The sequence below is a fragment of the Folsomia candida genome, unplaced genomic scaffold (genome assembly GCF_002217175.1).
Source record: "Folsomia candida strain VU population unplaced genomic scaffold, ASM221717v1 Fcan01_Sc026, whole genome shotgun sequence".
Taxonomy (NCBI): Eukaryota; Metazoa; Arthropoda; class Collembola; order Entomobryomorpha; family Isotomidae; genus Folsomia; species Folsomia candida.
Genome location: NW_019091218.1, coordinates 2,244,461 through 2,266,946, shown reverse-complemented (window position 1 = coordinate 2,266,946; position 22,486 = coordinate 2,244,461). Strand labels below are relative to the sequence as shown.

At 37.1% G+C, this 22,486-nt stretch overlaps 1 protein-coding gene across 1 annotated transcript; it reads left to right on the top strand.

The window, feature by feature from the left end:
* Positions 1-16,051: 16,051 nt before the first annotated feature.
* Positions 16,052-17,837, top strand: LOC110859549 (cathepsin S). Its single transcript, XM_022108516.2, has 7 exons — positions 16,052-16,222; positions 16,296-16,418; positions 16,484-16,672; positions 16,826-16,935; positions 17,037-17,153; positions 17,262-17,374; positions 17,593-17,837. Exons 1-7 carry the CDS (start codon positions 16,156-16,158, stop codon positions 17,735-17,737), a joined length of 864 nt encoding a protein of 287 aa, XP_021964208.1. The 5' UTR covers positions 16,052-16,155; the 3' UTR covers positions 17,738-17,837.
* Positions 17,838-22,486: the final 4,649 nt, after the last annotated feature.

Sequence of the window (22,486 nt, the reverse complement as noted above, 5' to 3'; positions counted from 1 at the left end):
TTCCAATTTCGTCTAAAAATTGGTTGCAATAATTTCTTCAAAAATATTGCTATCGTTGATAAATGCAAGTTTTTATTGTAACTCTTTTGCGTGACTAGATATTGACCATCATAATTGGGAAAAATAATCACATATTCCTGATTATTGGGGGTGGGGTTGGATCAAATTAACAATTGAATTATGCAAATTGCTCTTTCATGCTCGCACATTTTATGATAAAATGAACAGAATCCGTGATATGACCCCGGAATTATATACTTAATCTGATCACCTAGTAAGATATGGCCCATTAATAGCTGGGAAAACATAATTCATACTTTTCTGCATGTAAATTCAAGAATATATGTAAGCACCAATTTGGTGGACCATGAAGGTGGTGTAATTATAACAAAAAATGACATTAGCCTAAAATATTAAAAATATTCATTTAATTGCTGAAAGCTTGACTTAATAAGAAAACTAAAATTCTGTTTACATATCCTCATCCATGTCATCCGTTAATTTATCACATAATATTAAAAATATTTTTTCTATCCATATTTAATAAATAAATGTGCGTACTCACGTCAGAATTTTATGTCTCATCGCAACACAATTTTGCGACGTTTGACGTGAGTCCGTTTCGCAAAAGATCGTCGCGAACGATCAGATTTTATTTCTGTCGTCAAAATGTTATCGTTTCCATAGCGTTTTTCTTTGATTTTAGGAAAAGTATTTTGCGAAGTTATTTTGCGAAATAAAAACAAGCCATCGAGCTCCGCAAATTTGCGAAGCTTCGCAAGTTCATTTTCTATGGAGAATTTTGCGAAGCTTCGCAAATATCGCAAAATATGTTGCGATGCGACGTTTGCGGCGTTTGCGAGGGTGACGTGAGTACGCACAATATTAAAGAAAAATGAAGTATAGCGATTAAGAGATAGCGATGGATCTGTTGAAAAGTGTGCAGTGGAGCGATGAGCTTGCTGGAAAATGAGCGAGCGAGAAACACAGGCAGAAAAAATGGTGCGCTTTCACATGCGTTCGTGAACTTTTCTCTACACCTACTGGCCATTTGCCGATAGTTCCATGACCAATTCTTGTTTTTAAAACATTTGTGATCAAATGACACTAATTTTATTAAAATTGGCGTCGACAGCCTCGGGACCTTCCATTGTTAGTGAAGAGTTCACTGGCGAGGGTTGTTTGGAGTGATTCATGCCGACCGTCTTCACAGAATTAAATCGAATTAGGCAAAAAAAACATAGTCCAATTTTCGAGGATGTTCACTGTGCATGTGAGAAATGTTTTAGCGGTTATTTAGAATAACGATGTCTCCTTAACGAGAATGTGTGCATTAAATATTCTACACTTGCAATCCAATTTTAGTTATACTGAAATGTTTCTGCAGTATTGTTCCGCATCGAAACAATCATTATTTGGGCAAAACTTCCGCTTAAATTTAATCCGGTAAAGTTTTTATTTTTCCAGGAAAACAGTTATCGCATTTTTACATATTTGGAAAATATAAAACCTAATGGCATACCTAGTTGAAATTATGTATAGGCTAGCTAATATGCAAACCAATTCTGTAGTTAAGCAATAATAACTACATACATAAAGTAATTATTCACTTATTGCAAGGCATTATTTATAGATTCGCTTCCAAGTATCATTTCACATATTTTGAGAAATGTCTATCAAAGAACGAAAAGGGTTGAATCTATTCGTGTGCAGTATATCTGCCGAATGGCATTTTTCACTTAACCTGCACAGTAGGGGTGGTTGGCTTAAATTCAAGGTTGTATTCAAAAAAATGTACGGCCCAATCATCGAAGAGAAGGGACTGCCACAAGCCTTTTGGCACAAGGACAACATACTGAATACGTAGAATGCATGCCGATGCTGTGGTGGCACGTGAAAAACATAGCAGAATATTAGAGGATAAATGGTATATCGATGCCTCTACAAGTATTTCCCTACGGGCTGCGCTGAACCTGGTCGGCATGATAACACCTCAAACGTCAACCAGCCTCTCACCGATACAGTTTCGTTATTTTGTGTAGGTTCATCCTACTCTAATTTTTTTAATATTGGCAATTTTTGTATTAGTCTATAAAAGTCGAATTATCCCGAGCGAGTAAATTAAAAGTAGTTTCAAATTGATAAAATCCTTGCAGCAAAACTTTTGATATATAATTTCTGAAGAAGACAACTTTCGTAATTAGTTCTCTGCAGAATGGACGCACTCTCAAATCCTGTCGTAAGTTGTAGTGAATTTATCTTAAAGAAACTAATTATTTAGAATATAAACTTTATCATACTTACATATTTAACCGAGTGGTTTTAAATGCACAATCTTAATGCCTTGCTAAAATTTACATGTTCAAAAGTTAACAGTATAGCAACAAATTTACTATTACTCAGGACTCATATCTAGAGTGCATAACTGTCAATACACCATTTTCAGATTTTGGACAAAATTTTTGCCATCATGGACCTCTCCACTGTCAAAGATATCCGTCTCGTGTGTCAAGATTGGGCCGACGTGGGTGCTTCTTTCCTCGGTCGTTGCGCTTTCCTCAACCCTTACAAGATTTTCCAAAACCAGGATCCCAGCCATATCGTCCCGGCCAGTTCTTTCATTTTTAATCCGAAATTGGGGAGACATCTGCAAATATCTGCCACCAAAAGCCTCGATGACGAAATTTTGTCTGCAAAAGCTTCTAATTTCTTGAATTTATGCTTTCACGTGAATCGATTCACTACCGATGTTACGTTAGTGGTTGATAAATTCACGTGTCTTCAATTTGTCGAGGCATTAATCAGGCATGAATTTCCTTACTTGAGATCCATCAAGGTGATCATGCAACAGGATAGCGGATTTATTGGACATTCTGATTACCCCCAAGAAATTGCGCCATTCCCTGTTCGCCCTTCGCTTAAGAGAATAGTCTACAAACTGAACCCGTTAACGATTTGCTCGGCGGTTATTCCAACTTCGGCGCACCCAGTGCTTCCAGCACTGGTTAATTCCGCCCCAAACCTTCAGCAATTAGTGGTGATGGACAATTTCTACCCGGCCTTGGAAAACTGCAGAAAGCTGAGCTCCCTCAAGTTAGTGGGTGCCCCTGTAACGCAAAAACCTTTTGTAAATGAGTTCGAAATACACAACAGAAGTTATTCTTCGACCTACCTTTCTAATGAAAATTTCCGTGCGGAGAAGTTTCTCATGGCGATAATCCAAGTACAGGAAAGGGTACGGGAATTGTTTATCGGCATCTGCGTTGAGGACTACTGGGATCTGCCACGGACAGCCGCGGTAGATTTTGAACTCCCATGTCTGCCAAATTTAAACAGCATGGAGGTGGATGGGATCCACATTTTCTGTAAAATAATGAACAGTTTGAATTCGCAAGTGTTATCCAACGTGAAAAGCCTTACTCTACGTGAGCACGATGGATTTAAGTTGGAAACGGTGGTAAGGATGGAGGCGTACCGATTAAAGGCTTATAGTGAATAGTCAATTAGTGAATAATTCATTCAATGAATGAGTTATTCTCCTTCTCAAACGAAGGAATAAACAAAATCGGTTTATTTTATTTGCACAGACATCGTTGGAGGATGTCCTGGCAACCTGCAAGCATACACACACGATGTTGCAAAATGTACATTTTCAAGTGGTAGATGAAATTCAGCCAACCGTGTTAAAGAAGTTGGGCAAGTTATGGCCAAACGTTCAAATATTCACGCTGACCATCATAACTAGACAAAATTGCATCAACAATGATATGACGCAATGGTTCAACTTTCCTGAGAAAATTGAGCCATTTTTCAAGTACTGCGAAAACCTTGGTAAAATTAAGATTGTTGTTAAACTTCGGTCCAAATTGGCACACTGCTTTGGATCTATCAAAAGCCTGGCAGGATTTTCAGGTTGAAATTTTAATTAAAAAACATAATTCGGCGTTTAAATGATATTTGTTTTGTGTAGGGGTCAAATCCATGGAAGTTCAATGTCTGCAGTATATTGTGCAGAGGCCTTGGGAAGAGGTTGATCTTGATTGGGATGTCCTCATCTTCACTAAGGAATTCCATTCGTTCATATTTCGGCGGGTTAGGGTATGACCAGTATTGCATAAGTAATTCACAAGGTACAACAATGTGCTGCTATTTATCAAATTTCAGTTCACAGTTCCTGCACTTGAGGCAATAATGTTTTTAAAAGAGAAGCATCAACTGCCAATCCAGTTTAAGAGTTGCTGTTGTAAGAGATATAGAGCTTCTTGGGTTACTACTTTGAAAATCCCGCTTGATGAATATTTCGATTTGTGAAAAGTCTACGAAAATGAAATAATCAAAGTAAATATTTGTGTACGATCAAATTTTCTAATCCGTCCTATGATGGCAATTTATTCAGCAGATAAATTTACAAATGTGATTTAGGAGTTGTATAAGTACACATGCTGTCCTACATATTTAACTAACTAATAAAAGTTTTTTCTAATTTTCGTTGAGAATAGGTGGCGCAAGAGTTTTGAGTCAATTCCATCTTCTTTTTTCACCTCATATAAAACTTAACTTAAAATTCGATAAATACTTATCCTATATCATAAATATACACATCTATATTATAATTAATTTCAAAAAACCCGTCCCGTAAGCCCAATGTTATAACTTTCCGTAACATTCCAGCATTCTGATTGGCTGTAAGAATTCTCTATACAATATAAATTTATGGTTCTGGTTCTCGGTTTTCGTTCTGGTTCTCGGTTCTGGTTCTGGGTCCCGGTTCTGGTTCTGGTTCTCGGTTCTGGTTCTCAGTTTTCGTTCTGGTTCTGGTTCTGGTTCTGGTTCTCAGTTTCCGTTATAGTACAGGTTCTGGTTCTGGTAGCCATAGAAAATAACTTGGTAACAATAAAAAATTGGTTGGATTTCATAGGAAAAGTAGTTGGTAACATAAAGAGTACAATGGGAGAGTCAAGGCAAATATGAAATTTTGCCCGTCTTTAAGACGGCTTATCTGCTAGTACATAATGTATAATACACCTCAAACATAAAAGATTGTAATCAGAGTAACTTCATCCCTCAAGTTTTACGCCTTTCTAGTAATTTACACTCTTTAAATTTTCGTACATCGAACTGATTAACATCATTTAATATAACCGTTTAATCAAGGATACCTTCCTTAAATAATTTCCTTAAATAGTGAATTTCTGGAAACCCAAAATATTATCTCCATCACCCACCTTGGAAAACCTACATATTTAGCTAAGCTAAAATATCCACAAGTCGGAGTTGGCAGTCCTTTAAAATAAAATCCTTTCTCATCTAATCCATCGTGTACACCAAAGCCAACTGCTTTTAAGATGTATTAAATACACAGTAGTTTTTCAAAACGTGAAAAAGGTTCAGCACACTTGCCTATAGCTATTGTTACCTTGCATGTTGACTAAACATTCTTATTATTTGTTGAAGACTTGCATACATATCCCACCCCTCTCTGCCCTACATACCGTCCGTTCTATATACTCGTAATTGCGAATGACTTTAACTCGAAAACCTCGTACCTTTCCAATAACAAAATTCAAACCTTTTTGGCGTAAACCTTATTTAGAATACAGTGACGGTATCAAGACACAATAGCCGGAGAAGGTTGCAGCAATATAATTTATTTTATTTATATCTTACATACATTCTCAGAAAGGTAGGAATAGTTTGCTTAAATTCACAGTATATCTCGACACTTCGTAAAGTACAGTTCGTCCTGATACATAAAATTTAACAGTTGTCAGCAAGGTAATACTGTTTTGTGAACGTCTCATAATTTAGAGCTATTTCAAGTTTTATAACTGCAGAAAAATAGTTTCAATAAAAATAAAAAATTGTATATTTAACCCACTTTAACAAGAAATGGAATCAGGAAATCAGAATGCACAATTTGAATGTGAGGTTTGCCGCAAAACTTTCAAAAGGAGGTATACCTTAGATAGACACATCAAGATTCATGACCAAAATGCTGCCGTAAAATGTAGGGTGAGTCCTAGCATTCGAAATTCATTTTAGTCAAAAATCTTTAAGCTCTAATTAAATTCAGATTTTAGTTACGTCATAAATCATAATTATAAAGCTGCATATACTAGACAAATGAATCTGAATGAGCTATACCATATAAGACGATCAGATTTAACGAAAGTCTGAAGTTAGGCAGACCAGTGAAGATGTTGCCACATCTACTCCACTCATACCAGTGTATTGTTGAGGACAGAACGAGCATTTGCAACACCGCAAAGTCTAAACTTTTTTCCGCGTTCGGCAATATGGGGTTGTAATTTCAGTTCAACTTTCTCCATCCCCAATTAATTAGTCTAAATCTATATTTTTTTGGTTTTCAAAAATCTACATTTTTACAAATTGACTGAAGCATTTACGCCCCTGATTTACAACCTACCTCCCGGAACGTTAACCATAAATATCTCAATGTCACTGGTTCACGCCCCGGAGATATCTGATTTGATTTTATAGGTGCATATGTATCCGTCGAGAAAATTTTGTGCGTTAACCAGTGACATTGAGATATTCACAGTCAAAGTTCTCAAGTAAACCCCCAAAGTTTCGCGTAAAGATTGGTTGCAAAAATTTCTTCAAAAATATTGCTAGTATTAACTTATATATTAGCCCAGTTCTGTCTGTCTGTCCCAGACGCATCCCTTCAATGTATTACTTACAGCATTGAAGAGATAGGATGTAAGCCAGTCGCAACTACTACATACAGGTAGGGCCACTCGCGGGGGACCCCAACCCTAGGACGGGGGCCCGCAACCCCAAAAAGATTGGGGGATCCCGTCCTAGGGTTGGGGTCCCCCAATCCTACACAAATTTCATTGATTTTATTCTAGGGTTGGGGCCCCCCAACCCTGAGCAAACACTTTGCACGGTAGCGCATGGCTGACGGTACCCGACGGTTGGAAATGCTTAGTATTTTAAACTATTTTTGAATGTCTGAGACACAAGGAGTGCTGGAAAAATAGTTTGAAATAGGCACGCCCCCAGGGGGAGAAGTTTTATCCCTATGCCAGCGTGCTAACAGTTACCTCATTACATATTTTTGTAACAATTTAATGTTTCCCTCAATTGCGCACGGATGAAAAACTCTTAATTTTTTACAGAAAATAGAGCAACCGATTCTCTAATTTTTGACCCGTGCGCTAAGGGGCGACGTTCATATGAGCGGAGATTTTAAAGTTTGAAACTTTGAAAAAAACTTCAGGGTTGGGGACCCCCAACCTTTTTGCATTGAAGGGTTGGGGGGCCCCAACCTTGAAGTTTTTCGGCAGCTCAAAAATTCTAGGGTTGGGGGCTCCCAACCCAGCCATGCAAAAAGGTTGGGGCCCCCCAATCTTTGGGGTTGGGGGCCCCCGTCCTAAGGTTGGGGTCCCCCGCGAGTGGCCCTACCTGACATATGTTCCTTGATTTGGTTTTGGTTTGGTTTGGTCGCGACCAAGCCAAGCCAACTATATGGCTGACCATAGTGATAGCAGTATTGGTTTGTTCGTGGTTTGGTTTGGTTTTGGTCGTTACCAAATTAGAATCAAATCAAGACGGCCATCATTATAGTTCACGTAGTTAATTTCATCGCGAATTAAATCAAATCAAAGACCATAGTGGAGGCGACTGGCTCACATCGTATCTCTTCAATGTTCTGAAAAATGCATTGGAGGGGTGCAGTAGAAAAATCCTATGTAATACATACATGAACTGCACTAATATATATGTGGTTCTTAACGTGGTGCCACGAGCATCACAGCATCGCCTAGTTCATAAATATTGCTATTGTTTTCCTTGTAACTCCTTTGTCTGATAAGATATTAATCATGATAATTGGGCAATAAAATCACATATTCATGATTATTTGGGGTGGGTTTAACCAAATTAAAAACAGAATTATACAAATTGTTTATCCAAGCTTGCACATTTTATGATAAAAAAATGGAGAAAATCGGTAACATGACACCGAATTTCATCTGATCTTCTGACCCGTTTTCACCAAATATATGTATTCTAGGTTACTCAATATCTCAAAGTTAAATAGCATTGGAATAACTAAACCCTCCTTCTTACAGATTTGCATGAGAAAATATGAAGCTCCTGAAACTTTAGCCACTCACATGACAAATAAACACAGTAATCGGCCTGTACCCACCTGCAACGTTTGTAAGAAGTCTTTTGCAAGCACAAGTAATTTATGCCGTCACCGTAAGAGTATCCATAGTATGAAACCACGATCGCGCTTATCATGCACCGTAGAAGGATGCGATAAGCAATATCTCAACAAGGGGCATTTGGCACATCACGTAAGCACTGAGCATGCTGAGATTCGCTTACGATTTACGTGCTCCCTTTGCGGGAAAGAATTCAAACAGAAGATAGTCCTTGATACCCACATTTCAACCCACACAGGAGAGAAGCCCTACAAGTGCTCCACCTGTGGGAAAAGTTTCGGACGACTACATACTTTAAAGCAACATAAGGTAAAGGCTATTGATATAATTTATACGGTATAAATTTGTTGTCCGTAAAATTCTTACAATATTTTTTCTTAGATGGTACACAAAGAGAAAGCTGAGCGAAAACAATTTACGTGTCATATCTGTCCTGCAATCTTCATAACCAAACTCGGTTTGAACCTCCACATTCGGTCTGTCCATGAAAAGCAGAAGAATTATCAATGTACACTTTGCGAGAAGAAATTCACAAAGAAGCAAAGTTTGAGCGGACACTTGGAAGCATGTCACCCATCCAGTACAGTTCCCGTCTATTTATGTAACAAATGCGAATATACAAGCTCCGTGAAACGCAATTTTACCAAACATGTTAAACGTCACGAACTCGCGAGTCACGAGTGTTACTTCTGTGCGAAAATGTTTACATATTTTAATGACCTTGTGCAACATTGTGGAAAAATTCACAATCTCGAGAAATAATCCCTACCAAGTTCGAATATGTAGTTTGTGGCTGAAAAATGAAGTGAAAAATCCGCTTCCAGGTTTTTTACGTAGTGTCAATAGAATTTTGTTGTCTTTAGCGGTCAGTACTTCTTTTTAAGTAGTCGCCTAAAATTATTTTTATGCAAAATGTCCAACTTGACAGATTATGTTCCAAATGACTTTAAAAACTCTAAAGGTCGTTTGGATCATATTTATTCCTACAAGTGTTGAACTGCCCTAACCACCGTAGTAAACGTACTATTTAACCTCAAAGTTGTTAAAAAATTAATAGTTTTATATAAAGAGTGCAGGATACAGGGTTGTGTATTGACGCAAAAATTTCGAGAAATAGCACATAATTGTTTTCGTGAATAAATACGTCGATGAAATGTAACATAAATACTTTGTGAACATTTAAATTTTCTTATGCGTTCTAATGCACGTAGGATTGTTTATAACACTTTCGTATACCTTTTGCTTGTATGTGTTTAGCAACAGCAACGCTTTAGCGATTATATATTTGTTTTTCCAACTTTCCGTAAATAGAGAGTGTATACAGTAAGTTATTATAATGTATTTATACGGTTTTGGCAATGTTGAAAATTTGCCTGTATACTTAAAATAATGCTTGATTTACTTTGCTTGGTTTTAAATTTATACTTCTCTTGGTAAATTGTTAAAATGTACGCAGGAAATACAATTTATTACACTGACGTAGTTTTTAAAAATTAATAATGTATATTTAGTTCATAAAAATCCATAAATATGTGAGTTACGTACTACAAAATCTAGGATCGCTCTTATAAATGATGAAAACGGGAAGACAATTAATTAATGATGGACGAATATCTTTTCAAGCAAGAAAGGTTTAAGTTGGATAATTTTCAAATGCATGCAGCACGAATCGTGATGCACGATTTATAAATAAAATCAATAATTATAAATATAAGATTCAAAAATTCAAATAAGTATAAAGGTGTGGCGAAAACATAGTCTTGCACAAAATAATTATAACTGTCATCAGCTATTATGGCTGTTAAAATGTAAAGAACTATTTTGTTAAGCAAGAATTTCCAAAATAATAAAAATATTAAATTATCCCATAACCAGTAGAAATGAAACTGTTTGCCTCACACAAAATTCCTGCACCAGTGGTGTCAACCTTTCTACAAAATTATTCCCAAATTCAAGTCTTAGAGGCGCCATAGACTTATACAATTTCCTCTCCGACTTTTTCTTCAAATTCCATCTGCACCTCATTAACCATTTTATGCTCAAATTACTAATTTGTGCCGCAGCCGAAAACATTATCATGGTGAAGATACTTAGTACAAAACAACTCCATAGAAATATTGACGCTTTTACGGTGTCCACTTCTCCCGAGCGGAACAAAACTACGCCAATAGTGCACATCATAATTTGAATTCCCGGAATCGCTAAAGCTGCTGCTACAAAAATTCGCGGTCTGATGCAGGAATTTAGACATTTTTCGAAAATCTGTAACTTTCTGTATCCGACAATATTTTGTGTGCCCTGATCGTAGCGTTTTACGAAAGAAAGGCAATCCATCCATAGGAACGCTATCCCCTGCATCAATACTTCACAGATGTAGTAGAACGATGCTATGGTGATCCCCATAAACAAGATAAATTCCACTATTCCAAAAATCAACTTTATCAGCCAGGCGCAATTTTTGATAAGAAAAATGCTATCATGACATCGGAGCGAGCTTAACAGGAGTGGTTGACAAGGCGCGGCGATGGTCAAGATTCCCAATAGCGCCGATATCAGCGAGCCCGTTATGCCAATCGTGTATAGGCAGAGTCTGATGATTAACCTCATTCTGGAAAACTGGGGATCCACTGGAAAAATAGAATTTACATGTATACTTCAAATATGTAGCATTGTGCCATCCAAACTGTTAATTAATTTATAACAATACTCAAATTAAATTCCACAGATTGGTAATAAATTTCCTAGACTGAATAAATATATTACCAGCTCGATAATAAATGTAATCCCAATCAGGAATAAATATTTCATATATTTAGCGACTTACCGATACTGGTCTCGCATATTATTAAGTTTACCATCTGTACGACCTTGACATCCACAGGAACATCAAGTCGTATCAGGAAGTTAACGGTGTACAGCACTGCGCCAGTAGCGGCCTCCACACAAGCAACTATGCTCGATGGATGAAGACTAACGGAATATATGCGACACAACATCGCCAAGAAATTCAAAAGTATGGAAAAGTACACAAAAATTTGCTGTCTTCTAGATTTTACAATAACTCTTCCAGATTTATAATCCCAGTCAACAGGTATGCATTTGAAGTACCGGCCGTAACTGAGACAGTGTTTCAAAAGATCTACATCGTCTTTGGTCATCGTGCTGAGATGTTTCTTGCTATTTATGTTTGATCTAAGGTTGAAACTTCTAGATTTTTTGCTGATTTTTTACTAATTACTTGATTGACCGCTTAATAACCTTTGAGCTTAGGCAGGAGTAATAAAAAAAATTCTAGGGAAAATATGAGAGTGGTCATAATTTGTGACTTGATATGGCAATTGATGGACTAGACTCATCGTTCTTTAGGGAAATGGGTGACATTTTAGTAAGTAGTTTGCATTTGCCAGTTCATGCATCAATTATTGCAGTGAAGTATTAGATAGCATTATCTATAATCCCTTTCAGCTATACAACTACTGGGCTCCATATCGTACAAAATCCACAATTCCGCTGAATTATTAAATTGCTAGGACCACTTTCCTGATTACGGACAGTCTTGACCGGTTTGCCGTCTTGAGGGTTTCATAAATTACATATGTATTCTTTAATAGCTTAATAATTACAGTTTCATCCGGGAGGTGGCCATATGTTTTGCAACTTATTTAAGTATTTCGTCATTATTACAATTCTCTTCGTAAATAATGTGATAGCCAGAAATTACTAAATAAAGTATATACCATGGTGTTGCATCATGTTTTCTCTTAGCAAACTTGGAAATTTAATATATCCGGTATTGTGTAATAAATAAGTTTAACTTTTATTGATTTTAATCAAACCATTTGATGATTATCGTTATTGTATTCACATTGAAAAGGCGGGTTCACATAAATAAATAATTAAATAAAAATTATCCAATTGTGTAATCAGGAGGGAAAGGTCATCAATGTGGTGACTTCGAATTATCTGCAGCCAGACTAAACTGGCTATTAACACTTTTTAAATTTATTCTTCTAAGATATGGCATGCGACCCATATTTCACATCGGAAAAGAATTGTCGTTGGTGTGGCGATTACACTCTAAGAAATTGGGTGATCGCAGCTATCACCACACGCGTGGAAATAGACAGCGTCTCCGTCATGGTGATCACTTGTACCACCAATTCTATCACCAGAGGTGGTGGTGGAGCTTACCACCAGTCGGAAATAGTCAGCGCATGCGAGTGTCATAGAGCATGGCCCATGCTTCTGGCGGTGAGTTCAGTCTCTCCGCCACGACACAAGTCTCCATAAACACAGCAGCTTTTAATTGAAAATGGCTAAATTACTCCGAGTTTCGAATAAAGTGAGAGTAAAAAAGTTAATATTGTGTCCAGGCAGCTATGATGAGTTTATTGATTCAGGTAATAGTCATTAGTTAAGTTTTCAATCTAACGAATTTTAAATTTTGATCTTTAATTTGTAGTGAGACAACAATTCAATTTATTCGTCGTCACTCAATTGCTGCTGGAGGATGAACGGGGAGCAGAAATTGACCAAGAAGTGTTGCCTTGTTAGAACAGACCTTTGTCCACAACATCACTTTTTAAATTCAAGGAGAAATTGACATCGCCACAGGAAGTTCAGCGGCATTCACCCCGCATGTTCATTGTGGTAATAATTTCTCTTGTATTCTAGTTAATACTAATGATTTTGATTATAATTTGTGATCAAATATACTTATTTTTTATTAATCTAATTATGTATTATATATTTTTGATAGTTCATCAGCTGCTGGTCATCTTTGGATTATTTTAACAGGCAAAATATTGATATGCAAAATTTAATAAAAAAATGTCAACAATTTATTAATTAAACCATCCCATAGGTTCTCCAAAATCTTATCGATCTGAGTCCACAGCTAACCCAGGTCGTGGCTGATTGCAATTCGAAAAAATTAGTAGAGAGCACAGCAGCTTCGGTGTTAATAAAGGAGTTTGTGGCCAAGCTGGTCAAATTGAAAGGGTGAGCACAATTTTAATTATTAACTAATTTATCTTTAATTATATTATAAATAATTAAATTATTTTAAACTTAGGGAGTCTCCATCATCTCATGATGAAACTATTCGCCACCAGACGGCATTGTAAGCTACAAAATTCGCAAAACAAAATTTAAATCAGGTTTCTATATAAATAATAATAACTATCTGCTTGTTGATTTTCTTTGTTTGTCCAAAGAATGGAGAACTGGGCATCAAAAGACTGATGGCGGAAACTTTTTCTCACAGAACAGCTGAGAAGTGCCAACAGCCAGTCCATTCTAAAATTGTAGCGTAAGTTTCCAGAGTGCGACTATTTGGTAAGTAAAAATAAATAATTCATTTTATTTTATTAACTTTATTATTATTATTTATTCAATTTTAATTCATTAAAATCTTTAATGTGGTATTTTTTGACAATTCTAGATTCAATACGAATTAATGTTTGAACATGCTGTCTTGAAGTTTGTAAATATTTGACCATCATTTGCTCACAAATTTATCGACCGCATTAAAGGACTTACTGCTACTCCTTCCTTGAAGAAATTTTTATCAAAAGTTGCAGGTAATTAATTATAATAAATCTGTTCGTACGGGAAATATTAAAATTTTATTAATAAATTTTGATTTTAGGGAAGTGGGATACGCAAATTGCTGCATTGTTAGGATTGTTGCAGTTAATTCCTCCTGCACCCCAAGGTAAAGGTCGAGGTACACGTGCCAAAATCGAGGACGCCAGAGATTTGTTGGTATCATTTTATAAAGTAAGTATTTATTTTTTTTAGAAGACCAGGTTATCCAAGTCTTTTTTCTTTGCTTATTAATAATTCATTTATTAATTTACAGATTGGAGCACCACATCAGTCGATTCTGGATACGTGGAATGGCGAGAAAATTCAACCGAATTTGGTGTGCATTGGAGACACGAAGCTAAACATCTTCTCGTTCTTCATTCTTTGTGATCGAACTATTCTTCCTATAAATTCCAAGACTTGTGCCGAAGCAATCGACACCCTCTTCAAATGTCACTACGTACTTGGAACTGAATACGATAAGAACCTTGTTGGCGTGAGGAAATTTATTCAAGTGTACATTTACAAGGTAGATGTTGACAATTCCATCCTACCTAGAAAAGCGAAGGAAGTATTTGGCCAGCTAAGTAGTATTTTAAGTGAGAACTAGAAAATGTTTTTGTGTCCTTCTTCTACTAAGTTGACGGTGGATTCAGGGAAATAGTGAAACATGTGAAATATGTACATAATTATGGAATTGTTAATTTTGTAGCTACGTGTACTTAAGAAATTAGAAGTAGAGTATTTTGAAGATAAATTATTTGTCTAATGTTTTAAATTAGTTGATACAAAAAAATTGATTATACACGAGTGTTTTGAAATACAGCATAATATAATATTGGAGGGATTATATATAGTTACACGTTATCAATTGTAAATATAAGTATTTTTTAAATTAAAATATGAATGAAAATAAAAATGTATGAAAAACCCTTTATGTATGAACGACGATTTTTTTCATACCAATCACCAAATTGTGACAAGAGATATCACCAAACGGTTACAGCTCATCTCCAGACGGTGATCAAAATATCACCAAAGCGGTGGTCGCACCGTCACCATACGGAGGTGTGTAGTCACCGTAATGGTGATCCACACATCGATCACCGGTCGGTGATCGCCGATCACCATTTCGGTAGAGTCATATATAGTCACCGCCTGGTGATAGAACGGTGATAGAATTTTTTACAGTGTAGGTGGACAAAAGTGTGATGTGACTGAACGTCTCTACTCCTTCTCAAGATTAAGTTTTGGCTCGTTTATGCTAATTGAGATTTTCCTCAGGATTCGTGAAATTCTCATTTCAACTTGGAATTTTCATTCTTAGATTGTGGAAGTGAATATAGCATATTTTTTCGCAAGGGTAGACGATAGTCTTATTGACTGGTCGAACATGGTGCCAGGTTCACCAACAAATTGCTTTGTTTTTGATATTTTTAAACATAGGAGAAAATATTTTTATTTCGTATTTTAAAATTGTAGATTTAGCAATCAATACAAAAAATTTTAAGAAATTACCATTCAACGTATGGTAGAAATTTGCTCTATCACTTTTGGCAACGTCGCAAATGAAGTTGGACGTGCAAAACGAAACATTGCTTGGGATTATTACTTTCATACTGCGTAATTTTGGAATTATGTTTATAGTTTCTCATGAAAATAAATTCATGGGCATCTTTACCAAAGGGTGGTGGTGGTGTGGGGTTTATAGAGCATGTGTCTCTCTTTGTTACCTTACAACGCTCGAATCTTTATAAATCGATTCAAATTGAAGTTGATTCTGTACGGCACCGGATTATTCTGTTCAGGCTGTACGGATTAAGTTTGTTGTGTAACTATATGCCTACCACATTCAGCCTGAAATGTATAAATATTCCAACAAAACGTGGTGCGTATAAGTCAACTGCGTCAATGGGACGTGACAAATTACCATTTTTCATAAACACAAAGCCCATGAAATTGTTCCGTTGTTGACGGTTGACGTCAAAAGTGCCTGATACAACTTGTAGAAGGCATGCTATACATATTCATGGCTAATTTGTAACTTTCCAGGATTACACAACTATGTATTTATAAATCTTTAAATATTCGCCTTAATCATTCGACACGGGTTTTTTTTTAATAGTTTAATGTAATCATTAGCAGAGCTCTCGGCAGCGGTGGGGACGAATGTAACACTAACATTGTCATATCATAGGGGGAGATTCCTGCCCAGTTAGGAGAGAGGTGGTGGACATGATTCTCTTGACTTTAAATACGAGTGTAAAACTCATCTTGGACTCAATTGATCTTCATTCTTCCAATTATTACTTTTAAGCATTAACTAATTTTTCATTATTTTCTGAAACGAGAAATAAATTTGCAAGAAATGGGTTCTTACACTGTGGCCACCCTTGTCGCAGTGGGATTGGTATTAACGCAAGTTAATGGTCAAGGTAGAAATAATTTTTTTAAACCTTTATGGCATGCAAGATTGGAAAATGATGACAGAATACTAAAATATTTAAGGAACCGGGCAATCATGCACAATTTTGGGTGGCCTACCAAGTGGAACCTGTGTCCCTTCGTCAGAAATCTGTGTCGCTGTGCCACTAGCAACGTGTAATTCAGGCCTGAAATGTTGTGCATTGGGTAATGTGATTCACATAAATATTTAACATGAAAATTACTAAACACTCTAATTTTTCTTATATAAGAGCAAAGCCTACCAGCAAATGTGGATTGGAGGAATTCCAATATAGTGACCCCAGCCAAAAATCAAGAAGGTTGTGGCACCAGCTATGCTTTTGCGGCCGTTGGAGCCATTGAGAGCTATATTGCGAAGAAAACTGGAAGATTGTTGGACCTGTCGGAGCAGCAAGTAGTGGATTGTAGTTATCGTATTCGTACGGACTTATCTTTTAAACGTTTCTATTCAATTCATATGCAGTTTAATTCCGCCTAGTTTTCTATCAAAAACTACATAGGGAACCGAACCATTTCTCCTATTGCAGAATGCCGTGTTTAATTTTAGTTCGTGCTTTTTTTTAATTTTGCAGAGGGTAATATGAATGCTGGATGTGGTGGAGGAAACGTAGTAACCGTATTTGATTATGTGAGAAAAAACGGACTTGTAGAGGAATCCTCCTATCCATATGTTAGTGGTCGGGTAAGTCTACTTAAAATATGGCTGCTTTAGGGTAACACTTTGTGGATTTTATACCAGAGTTCATCAAATTAATTGACCATTCCTTTCGCTTCATATTATAGTCTGGGACACATTACAGTTGTAGGAGCAATAGTGGACCATATCGGATTTCTGGGTACACGAGGATCACAAATGGGTCGGAATATGAATTGCAGAAGGCGGTAGCCACTAATGGTCCGGTAATATTTAAATAAATTTATGTGCATTCGTCGACTGGAACAATTGACACGGAAACTTTTAAATGAATTTCATGTGGGATTGTCAACCTTTATCTGGTAATGGAACAGGTTGTAGTTTCAATTAGCGGAGAAAATAGGGACTTCCAACTTTTTAGTGGGAGCGGAATATATGATAATCCTGCATGCCCAAAGCAGGTTGACGTGGATGTCCTAGTTATTGGGTATGTTAACTAATAATATTTATGTACTCTCCTTTAAAATTTGCGAATTGCCTGATTTGCGTTCGCGCTGGATATAGTTATGCTATAAAATTACTCCGATATGGAGAATCCGGAAGTTTATGCAAATTATGTCTCCCGCAAATTTAAACAGTGTGTAAATACATATAGAGGAAATACTTAGGCACTAAGTATTTATATTATTTCATTGAATTATTTAGTTACGGGACCCAAAATGGAAAGGATTATTGGTTGATTAAAAATAGCCTGGGGTCAACCTGGGGAGAGAATGGCTTCGGGAAAATTCTGAGAGGAGTAAATCAGTGCGGAATCGCATCGGACTACAGCTGGTTTCCAATCATCTAGTTTATCCACTTCGGAGGAATATGTAGTACAAATGTTAGTGATAGTTAATAAGAATTCAAAAATTGAAGATGATTAAACAATCGGGAGTACAAAATGGGAAGCACGAAATTTTTATTATGAATTTAAGCAAGAGGACCCAAATATTTCATTATGACAGGTATGGCTTAATGATGCTCAAAGTTTTTTTTCGGAGTACTCAATTGAGTATGGTACTCAATTCTGCGAAAAGACTGACACAGTCGGCCCAACTTCAGTTGGACTAGGCGGTTGGAAACTACATCCCGATTCATGCTTACCAACATTTATTTAGATTTGGTCCCCCTATCTCAAGGTAGATACAAGTGAAGTTGGGCCGACTGTACTTTTATTCATATCCATTAATGCTGAAAATTTTTATCTTACTTACTTCACTAAAAAATGAAATATAAGTGATCTGATACGGGATGAGCATTGCGTGATTTGGCTTTATCCATAGGTTCAAATGGTCTAGGAACTCGCGTTCCATTACCACATCCATACTCATATTATGACTGTAATAAGCAGTAAAACGAAGAGGAACCCGCTTTATGTATAGGAACGCTTTGTTCGTCCCTTCGTTTCTCTGGACGATGCATAATTTTGAAAGAGCTGAATAATTTTCAAACTTTCTTTGCTAACTTTATTTGCTTTAGCATCGCAGAAAGTGTGTATTTGAATGGTTTCTGATATTGAAGTAAATGTAAATCTTACACTCTTGCACAAAAACATGTTAATATTAAATGACGACCAAGTAAGTAATTTTTCGCACATATTGCAATACAGTACATAAATAATTACATAAGCCTTACCAATAAATATGATATTGATTTGGATTCTGAAAATCAATGAAAGAATATTTCTACTAATTAATTCCTAACAAACAATTCAACTAAGATTAATTTCAAGCAACAAGTAGACCTGAAATTGTCTGTCTCATACAAAATTCTTGCACCACCAAGGGCGTCAATCTTTCCACAAAATTATTTCCATATTCAAGCCTCAACGGTGCCAGAGATTCATGGACAGCCCTCTCATATTTTTTCTTAAAATCCCATTTACATGAAACAATCCAATCCCTACTTAGATTATTAATCTTTGCCGCACCAGAGAACAAAATCATGGTGAAGAAAAGTACCATGAAGTAAACCCATAAAAATAAAGACGCCTTATATTCGTCATTTTCGTTCGACCGGAACAATTTTATGGCCATATAACATAGCACAATTTGTGCAGCCGGAATACCTAACGCGCTGGCAAAAAATATTCTGGATCTTGTACATGCATTTAGACATTTTTCGAAAATACCCAATTTTTGATACTCCCCTATCTTGGCAAGTTTCTGGCCATGTCGTTTTACAAAATCTTTGCCATCAATCCATAGGGTGGCTACGCCCTTGAGCAGTATCTCAATGCAGCAGTGAATCGCAGTTATTCCAATATTAAGGGTCATCACGAATTCAGCCGTTGCATAGAGCATGCGCACTATCCAGGTGGAACTTTTTGCATCAAGAAAAATCCCATCGCGGCAGAGGATTGAACTCAAAAGGAGGGGTTGACATGGCGCAAACAATGCCAAGATTCCTAACAATGTAGCTACCACAAGTCCCGTTATTCCAGACGCATAGATTAAGAATCTAATATAGAGATACACTTTTCTAATTGGGGGCGAATCTGAAAGGAAATTCAAATCTTCACTTTATCGAATATTACTGTACATTAGCATCGCGAATTAACTCACCTGTTCCGAAATTATTGCAATTCATCAAGAAATTCATTATTTGCACGGCACCATGGTCGACTGAGATTTCAAATCGTAGAAAGAACGAAACCGTGTATACCAGTGCCCAGAATGCAGCTTCGGAACGGTTGATAAGGTTGGATGGGTGTAATGATATCGAATACAGACGACATGACGTTACCAGCAGATGAACCATTAGCATCGCAATGACATGCCTTTGTTGCCGTGGTGATTTTACAACGACCCTTCCATTGACGGAATCCCACTTAACGGGGAGACACTTAAGGTAATTTCCGTAGCATAGGTTCTGCTTTAGAATGGCGATATCCTCGTTTGCCATCATAATTGTTGATATAGTTAAGATTCCTTTACTATTGGATAGCTCTTGAGGAGATGCTGCCAGACTGCTCGAAATTTCTTTGCGATCGTTTAAATTATTAGATGTGTAAGGCATTAAATATTTATGCGTTTAAGTTTTAATAATACAGTAAATTATTGTCTGCAATTTCCACTCCGAGTAGAAAATCCTCCGAGTCTCTGAGAAATACAGACTTTATACCTTATTCTTGTTTATGGGTAATTAACTGAATAACTATGGTACGGGCATTTTTACTATAGACAATTCTTCCTAAAAGGTTATCTGGCCGACCTCGCAATGCCTAAGAATATTGAAAATTCAAATTTGAAATACTTTTTCATTTTACAGCCGATTTCAAAAATTTCGACTGTTTTGAAAACATATGACCCTTGTGCAAAATACGTATTCTCAGATTTTGAAATTTCGACCACACCCACTTATAATCAAGGTCACAAGGTCAGAAAAACATCCATTTTTCTGAACCAATTAAAATGATGAAATTTTAATATTTGTCCGCGGATAAGCCTATAACTCTTATCACACGAACTTAGGTCATTATTATATGCCAACAGGTCACGAAACCTTCACTCAGGTCAATGTGGGTGTGGTCAGTGGGAGTGGCAAATATTTATTTATAAAAATTTTAAGATCCTACGTTATTTATTTTTTAATTAAACTCGACCTATACGTCAAATTGCGATGAGTGTCGTCTCGCGACGTTGATGAATGGCCACACCCCCAGTGGGTGTGGTCATCGACGCTTTCGTTACGTTTCATCCAAACCTTGTCATGTGACATATCATTTTTCTCAGCTCCACACAGCGAACTCGACAGTGTATCTGAAGTTCGAAAATTGACAAACCACACCCCCAGTGGGTGTGGTCCATGGCACTTTCGCCAAGATTCAAGCATGGTATGCGACATATCATTTTACTCAGCTGGTGACCAAGAGAGTGTATTCGAATTTTGAAAATTGATAAACCACGCACCCAGTAGGTGTGGTCCCCGGCCCTATAGCCGTGGTTACAAAGAGTGATTTAGATGGCTGAAATCACTTTAATTGTAGGGGTAACCGGAATAAAAAGCAACCGGGAATATTCAAATTTTCACATGTTTTTCCCACTTTGTTAACACCCAGTTTGCACTAAAAAATTTTGACCTGTGCACAACGATGCCCCACAACCGCCCTCCGAATGTGGGGTACTCGTAAAAGCGTTTTCCAAAGGAAGATTGTCCAAGAGAGCGATAGTCAAGAAACTGGCGACAAATTGATTCACTGTCAGTCAAACCTACGTTCATAACGTATTAAATAACGTTGGAATTAAGAGAATTGCAACATCCACTGGGGCTCCACACCCACCGATATGGAAACCACGATCCGCTAGAACTAAGAGGTTGATCCAAAAGGTGGCAAATTTCGCCAAGAAGGAAAATCCAATTGCGCAAAACGATACGGTAAAATGTTGGGGTGATCCAGTCAATGATTCGTAGAATCATTCATTTGGATTTAAAACGATTGACGCGGAGAAAACACCACGTCCTCAAGCCGTCCCATATCGAGAACCGGAAAACCACTTCACGAAAACTGTATGAAAAATACCTGTCACACAGAAAATTTGAAAATATGGTCATTCTGGACGAGGATTGGTTCTATCTGACCAATTGCAATCGAAAAAGACGAATTTGCTGCAGCCAAAAAGGAGAAACTGTGCCATCAATCTGGGTCGTAGAAAAGCATGAGAGTTACGATTCAAAGTTCATGGTTGTTGGAGGAATGACCGGAGAAGGAGTCCTTCCCCTTCACCGAGTTCTAGCAAATGTCAAAATTAATTCGACCTATTACATCGACAAAGTTTTTAAGCCCAGGCTGGAAGTTCAGGTCACTAAACTGTACGGGGAGGAGATATCAAAATGGTGGTACATCACGATTTAGCGTCTTCTCACACCTCTCGCAAAACGGTCGCGTATGCGACCGTTTTAAAACAAAGACTAGGGATAACCATCATCACACCCTCAGAATCGCCTGTGAATTCACCAGACATCAGTCCCATGGATTTTCTTGGATTCGGGTAGTCGAAACAGCGACTTTTCCAGCGGAAGGCGCGCAATTGGACGGACTTTAGAAAAAAGTTCAGGAGGAGTGGAACAAAGTCCCCTCGAAAATGGTGTCAAACGTTTTGGCTGGATGGAAAAAGCGACTGAGGCTTGTTCGACAAACTAAAGGGCTTCACATTGAACCAATTACAAAAATTCACCAGCGAAAAATAAAGCTCTAGGACAATTTTCAAAAGCGATTTCAGCCATCTAAATCACTCTCTGTAGTGTGGACACGACGCAAGTTTGGACGGTGGATAATTTTATATGAAGATATATTTTTCTAAAAATATCCCATTTGGTGGGGTTTGTATTGACACCTGTTTTTTAGCCCGAATCAGGGCTTATGTAACCGTCATGTTTGTGCTTCCGTCTGTCCGTCTGTCTACCGACAGCTCTCTTCTTTAAACTTATCCAGTCTAGTTGAAATTTTCACCATATTTTTAGGGAGTGAAAGTGTGGGTTAAGTTCGAAGATGAGCCGAATCGGCTATGGGGGGACCACCACTGATTTTCAAAAATTATTGTAGAAGCCTGAAATT